This window comes from Leiobunum rupestre, chromosome 2 (assembly GCF_980474605.1).
Source record: "Leiobunum rupestre chromosome 2, qqLeiRupe1.1.hap1, whole genome shotgun sequence".
Classification (NCBI taxonomy): domain Eukaryota; kingdom Metazoa; phylum Arthropoda; class Arachnida; order Opiliones; family Sclerosomatidae; genus Leiobunum; species Leiobunum rupestre.
The window spans coordinates 90512479-90530284 of record NC_143385.1 but is presented as its reverse complement, the minus strand read 5'-3'; the positions used below and the strand labels follow the sequence as shown (position 1 = coordinate 90530284).

At 34.4% G+C, this 17806-nt stretch overlaps 1 protein-coding gene across 1 annotated transcript; it reads left to right on the top strand.

The window, feature by feature from the left end:
• The first annotated feature begins 1849 nt into the window (after positions 1 to 1849).
• LOC149960322 (uncharacterized) lies at positions 1850 to 9507 on the top strand. The gene is made up of 2 exons (XM_090165228.1): positions 1850 to 2023; positions 9062 to 9507. The coding sequence occupies exons 1-2, from the start codon at positions 1934 to 1936 to the stop codon at positions 9287 to 9289; spliced, it is 318 nt and encodes a 105-aa protein (XP_090021354.1). The 5' UTR covers positions 1850 to 1933; the 3' UTR covers positions 9290 to 9507.
• Positions 9508 to 17806: the final 8299 nt, after the last annotated feature.

Genomic DNA, 17806 nt, shown 5'->3' with positions numbered 1-17806 from the left:
TCATATAGCAAACTTGAATGGTAAAGCAGACGAATTTTAGCTACAAAGGATGGGAATCAGAATCCTGTAGTCCAATATTCCTAGTAACTTCAATACATTCTTGGTACAGGTGTAAGGTTTCCATTATTTATAAACAGTATCTTGCAAGTCCTGACTCTGGGAAGTATTACTTCTTGGCAATTGACGGCTTTTTAAATACCTCTACATGTTATGGTCAAAAAAGCACGCAAAGAAGGCTGTGTGCCCAAGACATGTACACTCTGTTTGAAAAGTCTTCGACAGCTGAAATTTTTGCCCTCTTTTTAATTCTGCTAGGAAACTATAATAGATAGATCGATGAAACCAATTGCAACTTTTATTTATTTTCCAATATATTTCGTTATTTATCGGTTTCGTCCGCCAAAAATTAATAGTTTGGCGGGAACCGTCAAAACTCATTTTTGACACCTTTTTAAATATTGGTTCTACCAAATTTTCGTCGAAGTTGCGTTATTTAAAATCGCTTGATGCTTTTATGTGTTTCCTAATTTCGACGAAAGTTTGGAAACGCGATAACTTCTCAACCGTTGGTTGTAGAGGGATAATTTTTCCACTTTCTAAATATGAACCGACCACTGTGAATTCAAAAACGCGCGAGTCAGTGCCGTAGAACCAATATTTAAAAAGGTGTCAAAATGAGTTTTGACGGTTCCCGCCAAACTATTAATTTTTGGCGGACGAAACCGATAAATAACGAAATATATTGGAAAATAAATAAAAGTTGCAATTGGTTTCATCGAGCTATCTATTATAGTTTTCTAGCAGAATAGCTGAATAAGCAAATTGTTTTCCCCACCGACGAACTTGTTTTACTGTTGGGGTCGACGTCACAAAAACGTCATAGAAACGAGTTATGCGTTTTTGTTCGAATTTGGCGTCTGCTTCAGGTACACTGGGTGATAGTGAAACAGCAGCGGCCTTTGATAAAATAACAATTTTGGTCCTATTTGGTATTTTAGTATTTATTCTACATGTTGGCAAAGTGTTGGGTGGGTTATGGACTCCATAAATGAAAATATTCCTAGGTAGGTTTTAATTTTTTGTCGTGTAGTTTTAAGGCTTTGTTTACGTAGGACAAGGCCTATCGGAAATAATGGCACTATCAAAAGTTGGCATATGGTACATACCTTTAGTTATACAAGAAAAGCAATTTCTCTTATCTTGAAACTTTCAAAATAAGTTTCAAATGTTTAACTAATAATTTTCTAGTTTATTTAATAACAATTTAACCTAAAAAGATGGTGAAACGATCGAAACATAAACTTTAGCAGGTGACACTTTAGACGAAACCGAAAAAAAAACGGCTATTACGGCCAACTAAAAAATGTCTCGGTTGGCAGTACTTCCAACAGTAAAAAGTGAAGCGCCGGATTTACGAAAACACCTATTAAAAAGAGGGCAAAAATTTGAGCTGTGGAAGACTTTTCAAACAGAGTGTACCTGTAGTGTCGCGCGCTAAAACGTCATTTCAAAATCCGTCAATTGAAGATATTATATTGAAGCGTATATTGTCCTACTTATTGTTATTATGTTACTCACGATTCTTATATAATTCCAAAGTGTTTACATATAACAATTTTCAACTTCCGATTATGTGTGTAATAAAACTGGAAGTGCCTTTCTACTCTGCAGTTATCAGATTGAAATTTAAACGATCACTCGAAACATTATCGCGGGGAGTGATAAAACCACTCCCGTATATTTGTGTTTCGTACAAAGATTGGCATTCTTTTGCGGCGAAATATGCAACTATATCTTTCGGAAATTGATAAAAACTGTGCACACATTACAAATAAAGGTCTTCAGTGGTTAAAACAAACGGGAAGCTCGTTTATTTTTGTGATATATAAACCGAAATGCCACCGCTTGATGTTATTATTGCATTTCGTTCAGAATGGAACTCCACTCAGTCAAGATCGAAATGCTGCTATATTTAACCTGTCTCGGTTTGTTATTGTCAACTTCAGAGGGACATCCACTAGAGGTAATAATTAATTTTCTTCATTATTGTCCATTCAACGTCACCATGAATGTATTCAATTTCAACCATAAGGAGGGGCTTCTTTATTATGACGTTGGTCACGCGCCGCCGCTTTCAAATTGTTTTGAAACTTGGCTAGATTCATTGCCAAGGCTTAGCGCGAAATTTAAAGCAACTGTCGGCTCTATCATTGCCACCTGTATTATCAAAAGGCCCCTGTTATTAGAGATGGCCATGGATCTATCCGAATCTTCGAAAAATATGATTTTCGCGGAGAGCGTGGAGCCATCTATTAATGGGAACGGAAGCTAAAATTCAAAATAGCGAAACAATGACGTCGTCAGAGAGCCATTGTAGAGTATTATATTTAGACCACTTCACTCTACTTAGTGAACATTAACCTAAATTATATATCCCATATAAAATATATTGTAAACAATCACTATAATTGAAGTTATTGACAAATTTACGAATGAGCCAATCAACGCGAAGCATACTTTTATGTCCCGCCTTTTGGGTGAAAATGTAGCTTCCGCATCTTGTTTGGATTTCGACGCTAGCGACATCTGTTGTAAAAAGAGCTACTTCACCCAGAGCCGACACTTGCTTTAAATATACGTCTTTTCGATTGAACTAAAATAAGTAAAAATATCGTTATTAATGATAGACAACCTATTTTATAGTACTACCGATATTTTTCTAAAAATTTAAATAATTTTCATGTCCAGTTAAAACACATTATACCGGAATCTCTCTTCACTGGTTGAAGGGGTAATGCCTCGAGTTCTTCGGTTTACCCTTTCCATTAAAGCTTGTTGATGATAACGGTGATATTAAAGTCACGTTCACACTTACCCCTAAAATCGCTCCGTTTAGATAACTGGTTTTCGAATTTAGCGTGAGAAATCGCTTCCTGTTGGTTCGAAAAGCATTGGCCAACTCGGTTCGCTTAGTAACGCTTTCAAAACGACAAGGCGGGGAAGTAAGATTGCTCGTATTATCAAAAATAACGCTACTAAAATTCCAAATGACGTCTAATAATATTGCCATGATTAACTAATTGTTTTGGGATAAATTTTCGTAATTGAATTGACGTTAAGCCTGGGCTATAACCGAACCGGCATGAAACGTTTTCACACGTGCGAACCAAGAAAAAATGGAAGGCGCTTCGAACTGAGTTTATAACCGATTTTACCCTCAAGTGTGACCATGGACCAAGAATTTAAGGGGACTCACTTTTCCCGATATTTTTACACGGTAGGCGTGGCCTAAATCGGAAGGCTTACTTCAGCTTTGAAGCGCCTCAAGAATTCTGTTCAACCATCACTGCGAGTTGGGGCTTAGCAGACAGTACGTTCGAGAAAGATAGGTTAGGCCATTCATTAAATTGGTTAAGTTTAGAAATTAAATGGATTCCAATAAATTTGATTAAAAAACCTCAGCCATATGGAGCTTACCGGTTATTTTTACTTAACACAATGGTTATTTACCATTACTTAAACTTTTAAAGGCCCAATTTCCAAAATAAAAGGTCAAAAACTTACTAAGCCTAATCATTTAACCGACAACAACGGTAGCATTTTGTCAAAATTGAACGTGAACGTTCCAGCTTCTCTACGAAAATACGCCGGAAATCGACTTCAGCGACGCCAAGTTTGTCCACATTGAACTAAAATTATCCGTAATTTTCCTATTCCCAGTATTAACAGTGAGTCCAATTAGATTCTTGGTCCATGGTGTGACCCAGACTATAGTGTAGGGAGCTGTTGGCTCTCGTGTTATGAAGGGCTTGCCAGCACCCTCCTACACAATGTAACCCGGCCACCTGATATAAGGCATTAAAAGTCGCTAGATGACTTGGGTACTAGCCTAGCTGATTATTATTATTATTATTATTATTTTTATTATTATTATTATTATGGTAGACAAGATATGCATAATTTAAACGATTATATACACCATGCCACTTGCAACAGTGGCACAGCGAACTACACGAGGTTTGAGTTATGTGCACGTACAGATTTGGGTCCTTTTGATAGAATTACAAATGATCAACAGAGGGTTGATATGATCGAAATGAAAAAAATCCAAGTACACTTATCGTAACTCGTTGATAACTTAACCAAAATTAAACTAAACTAAACTAACCTGCAAGCTTTGGATTTTTCTCAAACTTTTCAGTAAATAAAATGATGTTGATAAGCAATGTTTACTACGGTTGCTGTCACTTTTGTCGCTCAAATGATCACGCATAAAAAAAGGTTTCGATCAAATGCACTGATCAAAAGGACCCTCTTTCGATCGTTTGGAATTCGATCAAATGTTCAAGGGAGCTTTTGAAACGCGCGCCACTTTATTCTGAGATAGCAGCACACGGTCTTGCGGATAGATGGCGTAACAACCGCTCGATATATTGACATGCGGGTTTTCCATTGCAAATCGTAAATAAAGAGTGTTAGAAACCGAAACGAGTCTAGATGGCGCTGCGGCGCCACGCTCTTCCGAGGCGTCAATTTTGATCATAAAAAAATGCTCGATTTTCGTCTGCCTTTAAGGTAGCACTAAGTTTAGAATATTTAAACATAAAGCTTCCGAATTGGCAGCGAATCTAGTCGTCAATGTTTTAAACAATAAAAACCATTTATTGTACTATAAGAGGTTTCTCAAATTTTTAAATTTGAGGTTACTTAAATTTTTAAATTTGAGATTTCTGAAATTTTTAAATTTGAGATTTCTTAAATTTTTTAATTTGAGGTTTCTGAAATTTTTAAATTTGAGATTTCTGAAATTTTTAAATTTGAGATTTCTGAAATTTTTAATTATATCAAACTTTGGTCTGCTAAGCAGATAATGTGTTATTATAAGACAAAGTGTCTGCTTTGAAAATGGTAATCCACAGCTTATAAGCTTCTCAAGTTCACCGCTACGTGCCTGTATGTAAACTAAAAGAGCTTATTAGTGCTATCGTTATGGGGTTCTCCAATGCTGTTATTTATCTGTTATTAATCTGATATACTATTTCGTGTCTGAAATTTAGAAATTAGATTTATAGCTTGTCAGAATTATTTATTTAATTTAGACAAAAACAAAATTTGCTATTTCACTAATAGCTATATTAACTAATTAGGTCAAAGGTTTCAGAGACGTCACGGAATAACTCAATTTCATTGGTTGAAATTCAAATAGTTGGATTTGTAAAAAACATTGTCCATCAAGAAAATAATTTCAATAACGGTGTGTGTTAGTCCCTAAAAATTGTACCACCGTTTTCTGTTCACACTTAGTTTTCACTCCCAAATTTAGTCGGGAAACTAATTGAACTTTAAATGTTGTAAAGTCTGAATGTCCCTTAAATTTAGTATATTATAGTATACTATGATAAATCCTTTTTTAAAGAAATATATGTTATTTTTACAACCAATAGTTTTGTGTAATTATAGGCAATTAAATAAATAATAGAAGTCTTCAGTTAAATTTTATCTATACAGTGTTTCCACAGTGCGTCAAAAACCTGGAATTCCCTGAAATGTCGGGAATTTGAACATGGGTCTCAAAGTCAGGGACTATCAAAAATTAGTTTAAACGTCAGGGAAAAGTCAAAGAATTTAATATCGGTTGCAAATAGGAAACCTTTACTTAAGTATAAATACAAAATTTGACGTAAAATTAGTCAGCGGAAATCACTGAAAGAGTCAGGGAATTTCAATCCGAAAAAACTGTGGCAACCCTGTCATAACAAAGCAACGGTTCTTTATTAAAACAGAGGCCAACTAAAGAAAAGGTCAATTAAGTGATCTGTTCAATGCGCTAGGTTTCAATCTTGAAAATAATGTCAACAGGTGTACGTTAATCTTTGTCCTTAATGAGGTCACAACCTGTTAAAAAATAACAGCGATATCATTAACAGGCGAAGAAACAGTTTTAATTGTCGAAAAAGATAATGAGTCGATACAATGGCCTTAAGGAGATTAAACCTTGTTATTTATTACTTGTCATTTAAAGTGGGTTACTCACAAGGTATTTCTAATTAGTTGTAATGAAGAACTTATACAGGTTGACAGAGAATATACAACTACAATAAGAGTTGTTCTTATGATTCCATGAAAATATTGTACCGGAGTGTCTTCCCAAAGATTGCGCGTGGTTTTACTGAAAATAATGTTCGAATGTAAACATTCTTCATATAGCTTATGACCTTATTAATACCTTAATATCTGGAAAAGTGGCGGTGATTTGACTGCATTAAATCTTCACCTCCTTTCGACAACCTTCTGATTGCACCTTTAACCAATCTGACCTGGAACAAAGTAGTAGAATGTTATGAAAAATAATCGATGAAAATTTTTTAGACCTTGAAGCACTTCTTTTTATTATCTGTTTTGAGAAGAATGCTTATCGTGAATCAAAACCGTAAGACTCAAGCATTCAACAATTGAATGGTTGATTTAACAAAAAAATAATAATTTCGGTTGATATGAGAAATAGTACTTAAAGGGAATATATTGTCTAACATTTCTGTCGCCTCGTCCAAAGGATTCCCATATTGACCACTTTCCCTACGTCCTTTGACATTTTAGACGCTGCTTAGTGTTTTCTTGTTTTGATGTTGCTGCTGGGTCACGGGTAACGTATAGATGACGTTTTACTTCGAAAAGCCCCGCACGTAACAGTAAATTTCGTCGAGGCGCCCGGTTAATAAGCAAAAAGTGAACTGAACTCCTACGTATTTCATGACGAATGAGCTACATAAAAACAAGTTCAGCAAGCGTAGCTTATTATATAGAAATGCCTATTGTTGGGGTCTTCCGTAAAGATGTTATATTTCCTTTAAGGTTATTAGGCTAAGTAGAATAACATGTTGATTTCGCTTTCTGAAATCTTTTTGGCATAAGGATTGTCTAATTTTAAACAAATTCGATTAAAATAAAGAATGAAGGTATAAAATTGAATAATAAGGTTATTGTACAAATTAAATTAAATAAAACAACAATTAAGTAGTAATTAAATTTAATTTACATTAATTTAACTTTTGTTTACTTAAATATCTCCCAGTATGAGTTTGTTTTAAAAGGATTATTTATTTATGATTATTTTCACTGGATCTTAATGTTCACAGTATTCGCCCTGGACATTTAATCTCTTATTCACCACCGTAGTTATGTATGCTATAAGCACAAACAGTAAATGACAGTTACGACTTTCAAAATGCGGATCCCGAACTTCAAAATGTTTATTTCTAAAATATAATAACACCGTATAATAAAAATATATTTATATACAGTTAGGGAGAATGACTATATACGTTGAGACCCTTTTAGCCTCGCTGTCAATCCCCTTGAAGCGTCAGCTCATTCCTCTCTAAATCTGACGTCTACCGACCCGATTGAAGCGTACGGCGCTGACGTTTTTCATTTGCCATCCCCATCTAGACTATGACGCCTACGGGACGTTTCAAGGTAGCAGTGCCGTATTTCCGTATAAGCCAACCTAGGCCGTGGCCTAGGGGCCCATCCTTGGAAGGAGCCCTCCAGTGATCGTAATTACTGTATTCGAAGGCATTAATCTATAATATCAATCGTAATTTATATTGGAGAAATTACTAGGTAGAAGATTTAGTTTTAAAATTACCAAACTTTCTGCCTGGAAGTTTACGGACGCAGCCTTAAATCGCAATGTTACATAATTATCGCATATTTAGTCGACGATTGTTACGAGCTTTTATTTAGTAATATAACCGTAGAGCTCAGACTTCTACGCTGAATCAGGGAAATTCAGGCACAGCCTAGTTCCAGGGATAAGAGTAAATGCAGCGTGTGAAAAGGGGGCCCAGACTCCTTATCTGCCTATGGGCCCAGGATCTCCAAGTCCGGCCCTGCAAGGTAGTCATTGTCCCTAAATATAAATAGAAACATTCTTGATTAAAAATAGCGAATATAAACTAGGCAATCTCGACTTTGAAAATTCTATTATTATAAACCTTCAAATTAACGATCTCTTAAATTTGAAAATAGGGCACCACTGAGCTAAAATCGAGGGGCTAACCACTGTCAGATGGCCTGTACACCGATCACGCGTACTCAACAAAGATAAAGGTACAGACTTCAAGGATTTCGCGTCATTTCATTAGTACAGACACAGGTACGGGCTTGTACACCGATTACGCTGAGTGACTAGCCCCTCGGCTAAAATAACGCTGTCACCTGATAATACTTATTTAAGGAAATAAATAAATAACGAATAAGAATAATAAAATAAATAAAAAACAAATAAGAATAATAAAAGAAATAAAAACAAATAAGAATAATAAATACAAATAATAGAAAGAAATAATAATAAAATAAATAACAAATAAGAATAATAAAAATGAAAAAAAATAATAAGAATAATAAAAATGAATAAAAAAATAACAAGAATAATAAAAATTAATAAAAAACAAATAAATAATAATAATTATAAATAAAAATTATAAATACTAATAATAATTAATAATAATAAATAATAATTGAAATAAATAATAAATAAAAATAAATTATAAAAAAATAATAAAAATAAATAATAATAAAAATAATTATAATAAATAACTCAGCTAGGCTAATACTCAAGGGACCACCCAGTTATTTTATCTATTGAACCACCTTAGGCCCAAGTCATCTAGCGACTTTTCATACCCTTAATTCAGGTGGCTGGGTTACAATGCGTAGGAGGGTGGTGGCAAGCCCTTCATGCCAAGCGAGTCAACAGCTCTCTACAATTACTATTACCGTTAACCTCAACAAGATTTTATGAAACGGGGAGCCTTAGAATTCGGGGTAAAGCCACTTCAACCAGCGAGGGGAGATAGTCTATTGTTTATATCATGAAAATATCTTTGGATAATTGCGCATCTTAGGGGATTTATTAATGCTGGGCCTGATCCAAGTCGTCTGCCTGTCGAGAAAGCGCAGCATTCCCTCGGGTGTCTTTGGAGCGTAGAATAGCTCGTCCCTTTTACGGAGACTGATTACTTAATAAAAATTCTCTTGTCTTTTCTTATAAATGAAGAGTCCAGAAGAAATGAGATTTGCAGTAAGTGGAATTGACAGCGAAAGAGCCACGACAGGGATGACGGCTAATCTAATTGGCGAAGGTAAATTCGCTACCAGAGCTGGCCCAGAAGAAACTGGTGAAGGCCGAGCAGCTACCCACCGCAGCGCAGCAGCCCCTCATCCTACTAGAAGGCACCAGAAAGCGAGACGACGGGACGATCACAACATCATGAGATTTGGATAACGGAAAAGGCCCCCATTCTATTGTCGTACTGGAGTTCACACATTCTTTTTCACCGTTCTATAAACAGAGCAACTACATGTATCATACTATTTAAGACCTTTTAACCGTTCTGTAAATAACACAATCAAACTATTCACGATTTTTTTGCTGTTCTGTAAATAACACAATCAAACTATTCACGATTTTTTTGCTGTTCTGTAAATAACACAATCAAACTATTCACGAATTTTTTGCTGTTCTGTAAATAACACAATCAAACTATTCACGATTTTTTTTGCTGTTCTATAAATAACACAATCAAATTATTCACGATTTTTTTGCTGTTCTGTAAATAACACAATCAAATTATTCACGATTTTTTTGCTGTTCTATAAATAACAATCAAATTATTTACGATTTTTTTGCTGTTCTGTAAATAACACAATCAAACTATTCACGATTTTTTTGCTGTTCTGTAAATAACACAATCCTATTCACGATTTTTTTTGCTGTTCTGTAAAAAACAGAATCAAACTATTCAAGAACTTTAAACCGTTCAGAATCAAACTATTCAAATCTTTTTAACCGTTCAAAATCCAACTATTCAAGTCTTTTAAGCGTTCTGTAAATATTGGAACCCAACTGTTCAAGATTTTTTAACCGTTCGAAATCCAACTATTCAAAACTTTTTAACCGTTAAAAATCAAACTACTCAAGACTTTTAAGCGTTCTGTGAATATCGGAATTCAACTGTTCAAGATTTTTTTAACCGTTCAAAATCCAACTATTGAAAACTTTTTAACCGTTCAAAATCAAATTACTCAAGTCTTTTAAGCGTTCTGTGAATATCGGAATTCAAGTGTTCAAGATTTTTTAACCGTTCAAAATCAAACTATTCAAGACTTTTTAACCGTTCTGTAAATAACGCAATCAAAGTTTATTTATTTCATTATCATTGTTATAATACAACATTTCCATTTATTGCTCTCAATAAAATGAATATCAAATCGATCTTTTACCAAATAAGACGTGTCTCTGGTAGGGTTAGAATTAGAGATACGAATCGGTAATTTACCCTGGTAATTTACGCGGTAAATTACCCTGGTAACAGTAATTTACAATTTTCTCAGGTAAATTACGAAAATGGTAATTACCCTGGTAATTACCAGGGTAATTTACTGTGGTAAATTACCATGGTAATTTACCATCGTATTCGTGTTTCACTGTTTCTCAATTTTCTTTGATCTTTCGGGCTAAAATGTACCAAAAATACGTCGCGCAAGATTACAACACTCAAAACCTAACGTTATTCGCGTTTTAGTGTATTTTTGCATCGTTTAATAATGTAATTTCACTCCAGCAAACACTAGGTCATAAGCGTAACGCACTAACTCGAAGAGCTAGGCACCGCTGCGCCACCTAGATTCGTTTTGGTTGCGAATTTCCAAGTCGAAGGCCGTGTTAGAATAGTTTGATACGTTTAATAGGAAGAATACTTATGTCTAGCCCTGTTTAAGAAAAATCACATTCATGATTCATCTGTCGTCTGCTAAAATGTTAGTTTTATTCTCACGGCCAACTTTGATCTCTCGCGCTACAGCAGCCATCTCATTCGTTGACGTTTCTGTGTTAACCTATGAGCAAAAGATGTGTACGACGTGAACGCCCCTAGCGGATTATTATTTTTAGAATAGTTTTTACATTGAAGTCAATATAAAAACCGAGCGTGGCGCTGAACTCCTACACATTAAAGTACAGTTTATAGGGGGAAAATCCTTGCTCGCAGAATTTAGACGAATGTGTGGGCCGCTGTAGCGCGAACACCGCATGATCAAAGTTGGCCGTGGTTATTCTGAGCATCTGCGTTGGTTTAGCGTTACTTCGAAGTAGTCTAGCGAAATAATATAGTATTCTTTCTATAATTTCATATCATTTAAATAAGTAAATAAAGTTTTATTTGGTAAAATTGTTAAAAAAAAGAAAATAGACCTAGTTATTCAGAAATATTTTGAGCAACAAACGCTTTCTTCTTTGTATTCCTTGTTTTAATTGTAAAAAAAACCTTTTTAAAAAAAAAGAAAATTACGGTAATTTACCGCAACACGGTAAATTACGCGGTAAATAACCGCGTAATTTACTGATTTATTAAATTACCGTAATTTAAGAACTCTAGTTAGAATATATTAACATTCTTGAGAGGCTCTCTTCAGCAAGTAGTCATCAAAATAGGGACTCTTACGGAAAGGCATCTTTTTTTTTCGCCTTGTAATATGTTTGAATTGCAGTAGCGGCGCCAAGAGGTAAGCCATTGGCCCCAAATAATACCAAAAGCTAATAAAATTAAAATTAGGGTAAAGAACTTACTATTAATTCGTAGCTTAACAAGCTAAAGCCATCACAAAGACTTTATAGTCATACTTAAGTAAAAATCGCAACTGTTACTATTTTTTGGCTTTAAATATAACATCCTGCTATCAGTCGTTTTGTTGACTATTTTCCAAATTATCAACCCCACAAATCCTACCAAGAGGTTATTAAAATTTAAAAGCAGCGAAACCGTTTGGGGATTACCTTTAAAATTTCTTCAAATTCAAATTAAATTTATAACTGCGAGCGTATAGCAATTGAAGTACTGGGGATGAATCACCATATTTTGCTATCTTAAAGGTACTTTCAAGGGAGAGCTGTAGGGGGGGGGGGGTTGAAGTCCATTTAAAATACGTCATTAGTCGCATTTACAAGTACCACTCTGATGGCGTTGCAGTGATGTTTTTTGAATAGACTTTCCTTTAAGGAAATAATCCTACTAACGAGGAGACTACCCGAGGTGATAATCACCGATTTTGTTGAAACTACAAAATAAAAATAGATCAAAATTGACAAATGAAATGAATTTTATGATATTTTGATTAATTTGGTCAATTTGATCAAAATATGTAAAAATTTATCAATTTTTATTTTCAATGGGACAATATACAGACTGTGTTGTCAAAAACATTTTCGTTTGCCATGGCAAAACTAATGCCCATTGCAACTTTTCCCGTGGTGAAATTTCATGTTACCATAAGGTCTACATACCCACCTAGTTTCCACAAAATCGGTGATTATCACCTCGGGTAGTCTCCTCGTAAGTTATCCCAAAAAAAATGACTCCCATTTATATGGCCCGCCTGATCAAAATATCCTGGTGCCGCCACTGTTGTTGAAGTGAACAACTACACATCAGAATTATTTAACCAACTTGATTTCGCAAGTTTAGAAAACCAGTGAAAAACTAATATTTGATGAAAATATCTTTCTGAATATGATTTGGCGTTTATTAATTTTATTTTTAACTTTTTATTTTTGTTGTTGTAAGCTTTTACCATAAGTGTATAATATTGATACATAAGTGTATAATATTGATACATAAGTGTATAATATTGATACATAAGTGTATAATATTGATACATAAGTGTATAATATTGATACATAAGTGTATAATATTGATACATAAGTGTATAATATTGATACATAAGTGTATAATATTGATACATAAGTGTATAATATTGATACATAAGTGTATAATATTGATACATAAGTGTATAATATTGATACATAAGTGTATAATATTGATACATAAGTGTATAATATTGATACATAAGTGTATAATATTGATACATAAGTGTATAATATTGATACATAAGTGTATAATATTGATACATAAGTGTATAATATTGATACATAAGTGTATAATATTGATACATAAGTGTATAATATTGATACATAAGTGTATAATATTGATACATAAGTGTATAATATTGATACATAAGTGTATAATATTGATACATAAGTGTATAATATTGATACATAAGTGTATAATATTGATACATAAGTGTATAATATTGATACATAAGTGTATAATATTGATACATAAGTGTATAATATTGATACATAAGTGTATAATATTGATACATAAGTGTATAATATTGATACATAAGTGTATAATATTGATACATAAGTGTATAATATTGATACATAAGTGTATAATATTGATACATAAGTGTATAATATTGATACATAAGTGTATAATATTGATACATAAGTGTATAATATTGATACATAAGTGTATAATATTGATACATAAGTGTATAATATTGATACATAAGTGTATAATATTGATACCTAAGTGTGACACTTTTTATTCTTCACATGCAAAATTTTTACTGAGAGATATTCACAAGACAGACTGCATTGCGGGCTTCGTCGCCGTTTTGTGTCCGCTTGTTCCCGCGTCACACGTAGCCTTTGACATTGCCTCGCTAGGGGGATATTTTCTTCTTGTGATGACGTCACTCCATTACTAGCTATCAGAAAAATATTTCCCAAAGTGACAAACTTATAGAATAATATTATAGACTTATGCTTTTCGAAATTACACGAATATCAGACCAAGAATGTACTTATTTATACTTAGGGATAAATAGTGTTTACTGATTCTATCTAAAAAAGAATACCTGTATTTGATTATCGTTCTCTTGTTTTAAACAGATAACATAACAGAGGAAACCCCTTCACATCCGATTTCTGATATCTGATCAGGTTTACATGTTGGCCTTATCCTAATTTCTTCACTGATCTGCTTATTAAAGGGCAACGGTCAAGCTTTTATCAGTTAGATAGCCCTATAGCCGGTTTAAAACTAAAATTTATGGCGTAAACCGCATCAAAAAATATTAAGCAGTTAATTTTTAATAAAATAAAGAAATTTCGGGAAATTGATACCGCGCGTCTGCTGCGACCATAGAAACTACCACAGGAATAGAAGGCCCTGCCTTTGTACGTGCTTTACTAAGATGACACGGGCAAAAGGTTCTCCCTTCATTTCCGGTTATCTCTGGTCCAATAAAAAAAAAGCTTTGGAAATGACGGCCAATTAGATTCAAGCGGAGATGAACGGAGAACCTTTTGCCCGTACCGAGACCGTAACACTTTCATCGACTCTTTCAATTCATCTTGTAGTTTCTATGCTGCGACACCTGGTGAGAAAACGGGACTCCTTGTTTGAATAAAATTGAAAAACCATATAATAGCGCGCGCTGCTCAAGACGCGAAAGATTTGTTTTGCACGCGCGGGAGCGTTCCAGTTATACGAGACCTAAGCCTGAATTAGCCTTTTCAGTTTACATAGAGCCACGTAGTGGCAAATGCAAGAAGCTCATAACCTGCTGGATTTTCGTCTTCTAAGCAGACGCTTTATTGAAAATTCGTCTTAGCAGACGAAAATCCAGCAGTTCATGAATTTCTCGCATTTGCCACTACGTGGCTCTATGTAAACTGAAAAGGCTAATTGTGCGATTTCAAACGTTAGGATGGTTCGCAAATCGCTCACTAATTCAAACCCAAATACTTGGCGTTATTTTGCGTTTCAACCTTTTGGACCAAAAACTATTATTTCAAGACAAACTATAAGGTACGTGTAAGTATATTGAACGTCTTGTTGATCTTTTGATATGTAAATAAGGCGATATTTGGAAAAGCTTGGCCGTTCCCTTTTAAATTAAAAATTCGGTTAATTAATTACCTATCCGCTAAGGGATTTTGGAACAAAATTACGTGGTCTTTTTAGTAAATAATAAACACATTTAGATACACTTTTTATAAAATTTAGGTAAAAGATACTTTTTAAAAACCATTACATTATGTACAGGTTTTAGGAACGTTTACTTTCTGATTTGATATCTGAAACATAATTTTTATTTTTATCTGTTTATTCAGACTAGTGTAAGCCAGCTAAATGATATCCGCAGATGATCTAAATAATTGATTATCCCGATTTGTATATAGTTGAAAAACATCTTAGTGGTATCAGACAAAATAGCAGATAACCTATCGGAACTAGAAGCACTAGGGATGTTGACTATGATGAATCTTGGAGCAGAGATGGTGTTTCCGGAGGGAAGATACGATACCTCTAGCACGAGCGGTACGTACCTGACTAAGCCCGTGACAGGGGAAGTGCAAGGCTCCGGGGGTGAGTCATCTTTTTAGTCCGACGTACCCATCACGGCTGAAAACTTAATTTATTTCTACTTAGGAATAATAATAATTTTTTGCGTTGCTCCCAAGTGAAGTGAATTGGATTAGCGGAATAGGGAAATGGACAATGGTACAGGGCTCCCACCCGGTCCTTAAAGCAAGTGTCGGCTCTAGGTGAAGTAGCTCTTTTTTCAACAGATGTCGCTAGCGTCGAAATCAAAACAAGATGCTGAAGCTACATTTTGACCCAAAGGCGGGACATAAAAGTGTGCTTCGCGTTGATTGGCTCGTTTGTAAATTTGTCAATAACTTCAATTACAGTAATGGTTTACAATATATTTTATATGGGATATATAATTTAGGTTAAAGTTCACTAAGTGGACAAAAGTCTAAATATAATACTCTATAATGGCTCTCTGACGACTTTATTGTTTCGCTATTTTGAATTTTATTTTTTGTTACCATTAATAGATGGCTCCACGCTCTCCACGAAAGTCATTTTTTTCGAAGAATCGGATTCATGGCCATATCTAATAATAGGGGCCTTTAAATAATACAGGTGGCAATGATAGAGCCGACAATTGATTTAAAATACATAATACCCCTACTTTTTATCGAGGTCGGCGAGGTCCCTCAACCACCTTAAAATCAGAATTGGATCCCTAAATCACCCTATTTCTAGTAAATTTGGTGAAAAGTACCATCGGCCTGTAATATTGAACCATAATTGTATCAAATCACGTTTATAGCTATAATTTACTACATTAGGTGGCACCATGAGCTCGACTAAATTGAAATATTGGGTAAAATCAGGTAAAATTCATATTGAGTCTCCCTGTCGTAAAGTTGAACTATATAATTTTGAGTAAGGATAGGTTATTTTTGTGATAAAATATTTTTACAAATTAAAACTACGTCAGTTATAGAAGTCATTTTTGTAAAATTTAAATTTTAAATAAAGATCTAATTTTTTATGAAAATGGTCCCTATTTGGTTTCTTCTTTTCAAAATTTGGTTTCACCCTATTTCTAGCCTGAAAAATCCCTTATTTTCCTATTTTTCTATCAGGTTTTGGTGGGAGCCCTTATGGTAACTTAAAGCAACTTTCGGCTCTATCATTGCCACCTGTATTATGTTAAGGCCTTTGTTATTTAAGATGGCAATGAATCTATCCGATTCTTTGAAAAAACGACTTTACTGGTGCCATCTATTAATGGCAAAGGAGACTAAAATTTAAAATTGCGAAACAATAACGTCGTCAGAGAACTATTGTAAAGTATTATAATTAGACAACTTATACTCTGCTTAGTGGATTTTTTAATCTAAATTATACATCCCATATACATATATTGTTAAAAATTATTTTTATTTAAGTTATTGTGATATTTGCAAACGAGTGAAATCAACGCGAAGGGTACTTTTACCACGGACTTTACTATAAGGGGACGGTTTTGGGCTGTAGCTTCCCGAATGCTTTTCGCCCGGTTCTATGATTGTCTGTTTGTCGGGAGGGTCGCAAAAAAGGGGAAAAACACAAAATTAAATGATAACCAGTTAGTTCACGCCATGGAGAAAACGAATATATTAATTTTGTTAGTTATTTTAATAATTTGTTTTGTTAATTTAGATGAGGTAAATCAAGTGTTATTTTACTCGCTTTTAGAATTAATTAGTAGATCAAATATGGTTAAAAATAGTGTATGTATTCTTTATACTGTAATAAGGACAATTAAATTAAGCCTAGGTCAAATTCTAGTAGTGAAATTCGGTATTTTCCATGTGACGGAACGACCTGGAATAAACTATTTTGAGGAACTGCTAACTTTTTTCCACCCCGCTGAGTTGGCCGCAAACGGAATGTGGTCTGACTACAGAAATAGATTGATAAACCGTCCCCTTATAGTAAAGTCCGTGCTTTTAGTCCCTCCTTTCCTTTTGGGTCAAAATGTATCTTAAGCATCTTGTTTCGATTTTGAAGCTAGCGACATCTGTTGACAAAAGAGCTACTTCACGTGGAGTCAACGCTCGCTTAAAGCATATCCTTCTGTTAAAATAAACTTTGTGTTGGGTTTATTTTAGTGGTAAATTTAAACTGTGGCACTGAACCATCTCCTGGTTTTGACAACCCGGAATGTATTTTATCCATCATTGGTTTACTCCCTCCGCCGAACAAAAATCGAATCAGCCCTGTATCTCATTAGTTCCCTCAACCTTTCGTCTTCCAACGCTAGTGAAGCACGCGCCGGTGACGTGTTTCCCTCCCCTCCTTTCCTCTCGTGACCGCGATTGGTCGATGCTGTCCGCCGATTGCCTAAACATAGGCAATTTCGCTACGTACAAATAATTACATTCTTGGTGGTCATTCAATAGGCGAAACTATAAAGTAAATTTGGTCTTAGCAAAAGTGACATAATTACCAAAAGTGTGACAATCCGTATACTTTCGTATGCTAAAGGTTTAATGAATGATCAACTCGAGATCGACCACATAAACTACTATTTATTGACACCTTTCTGGATC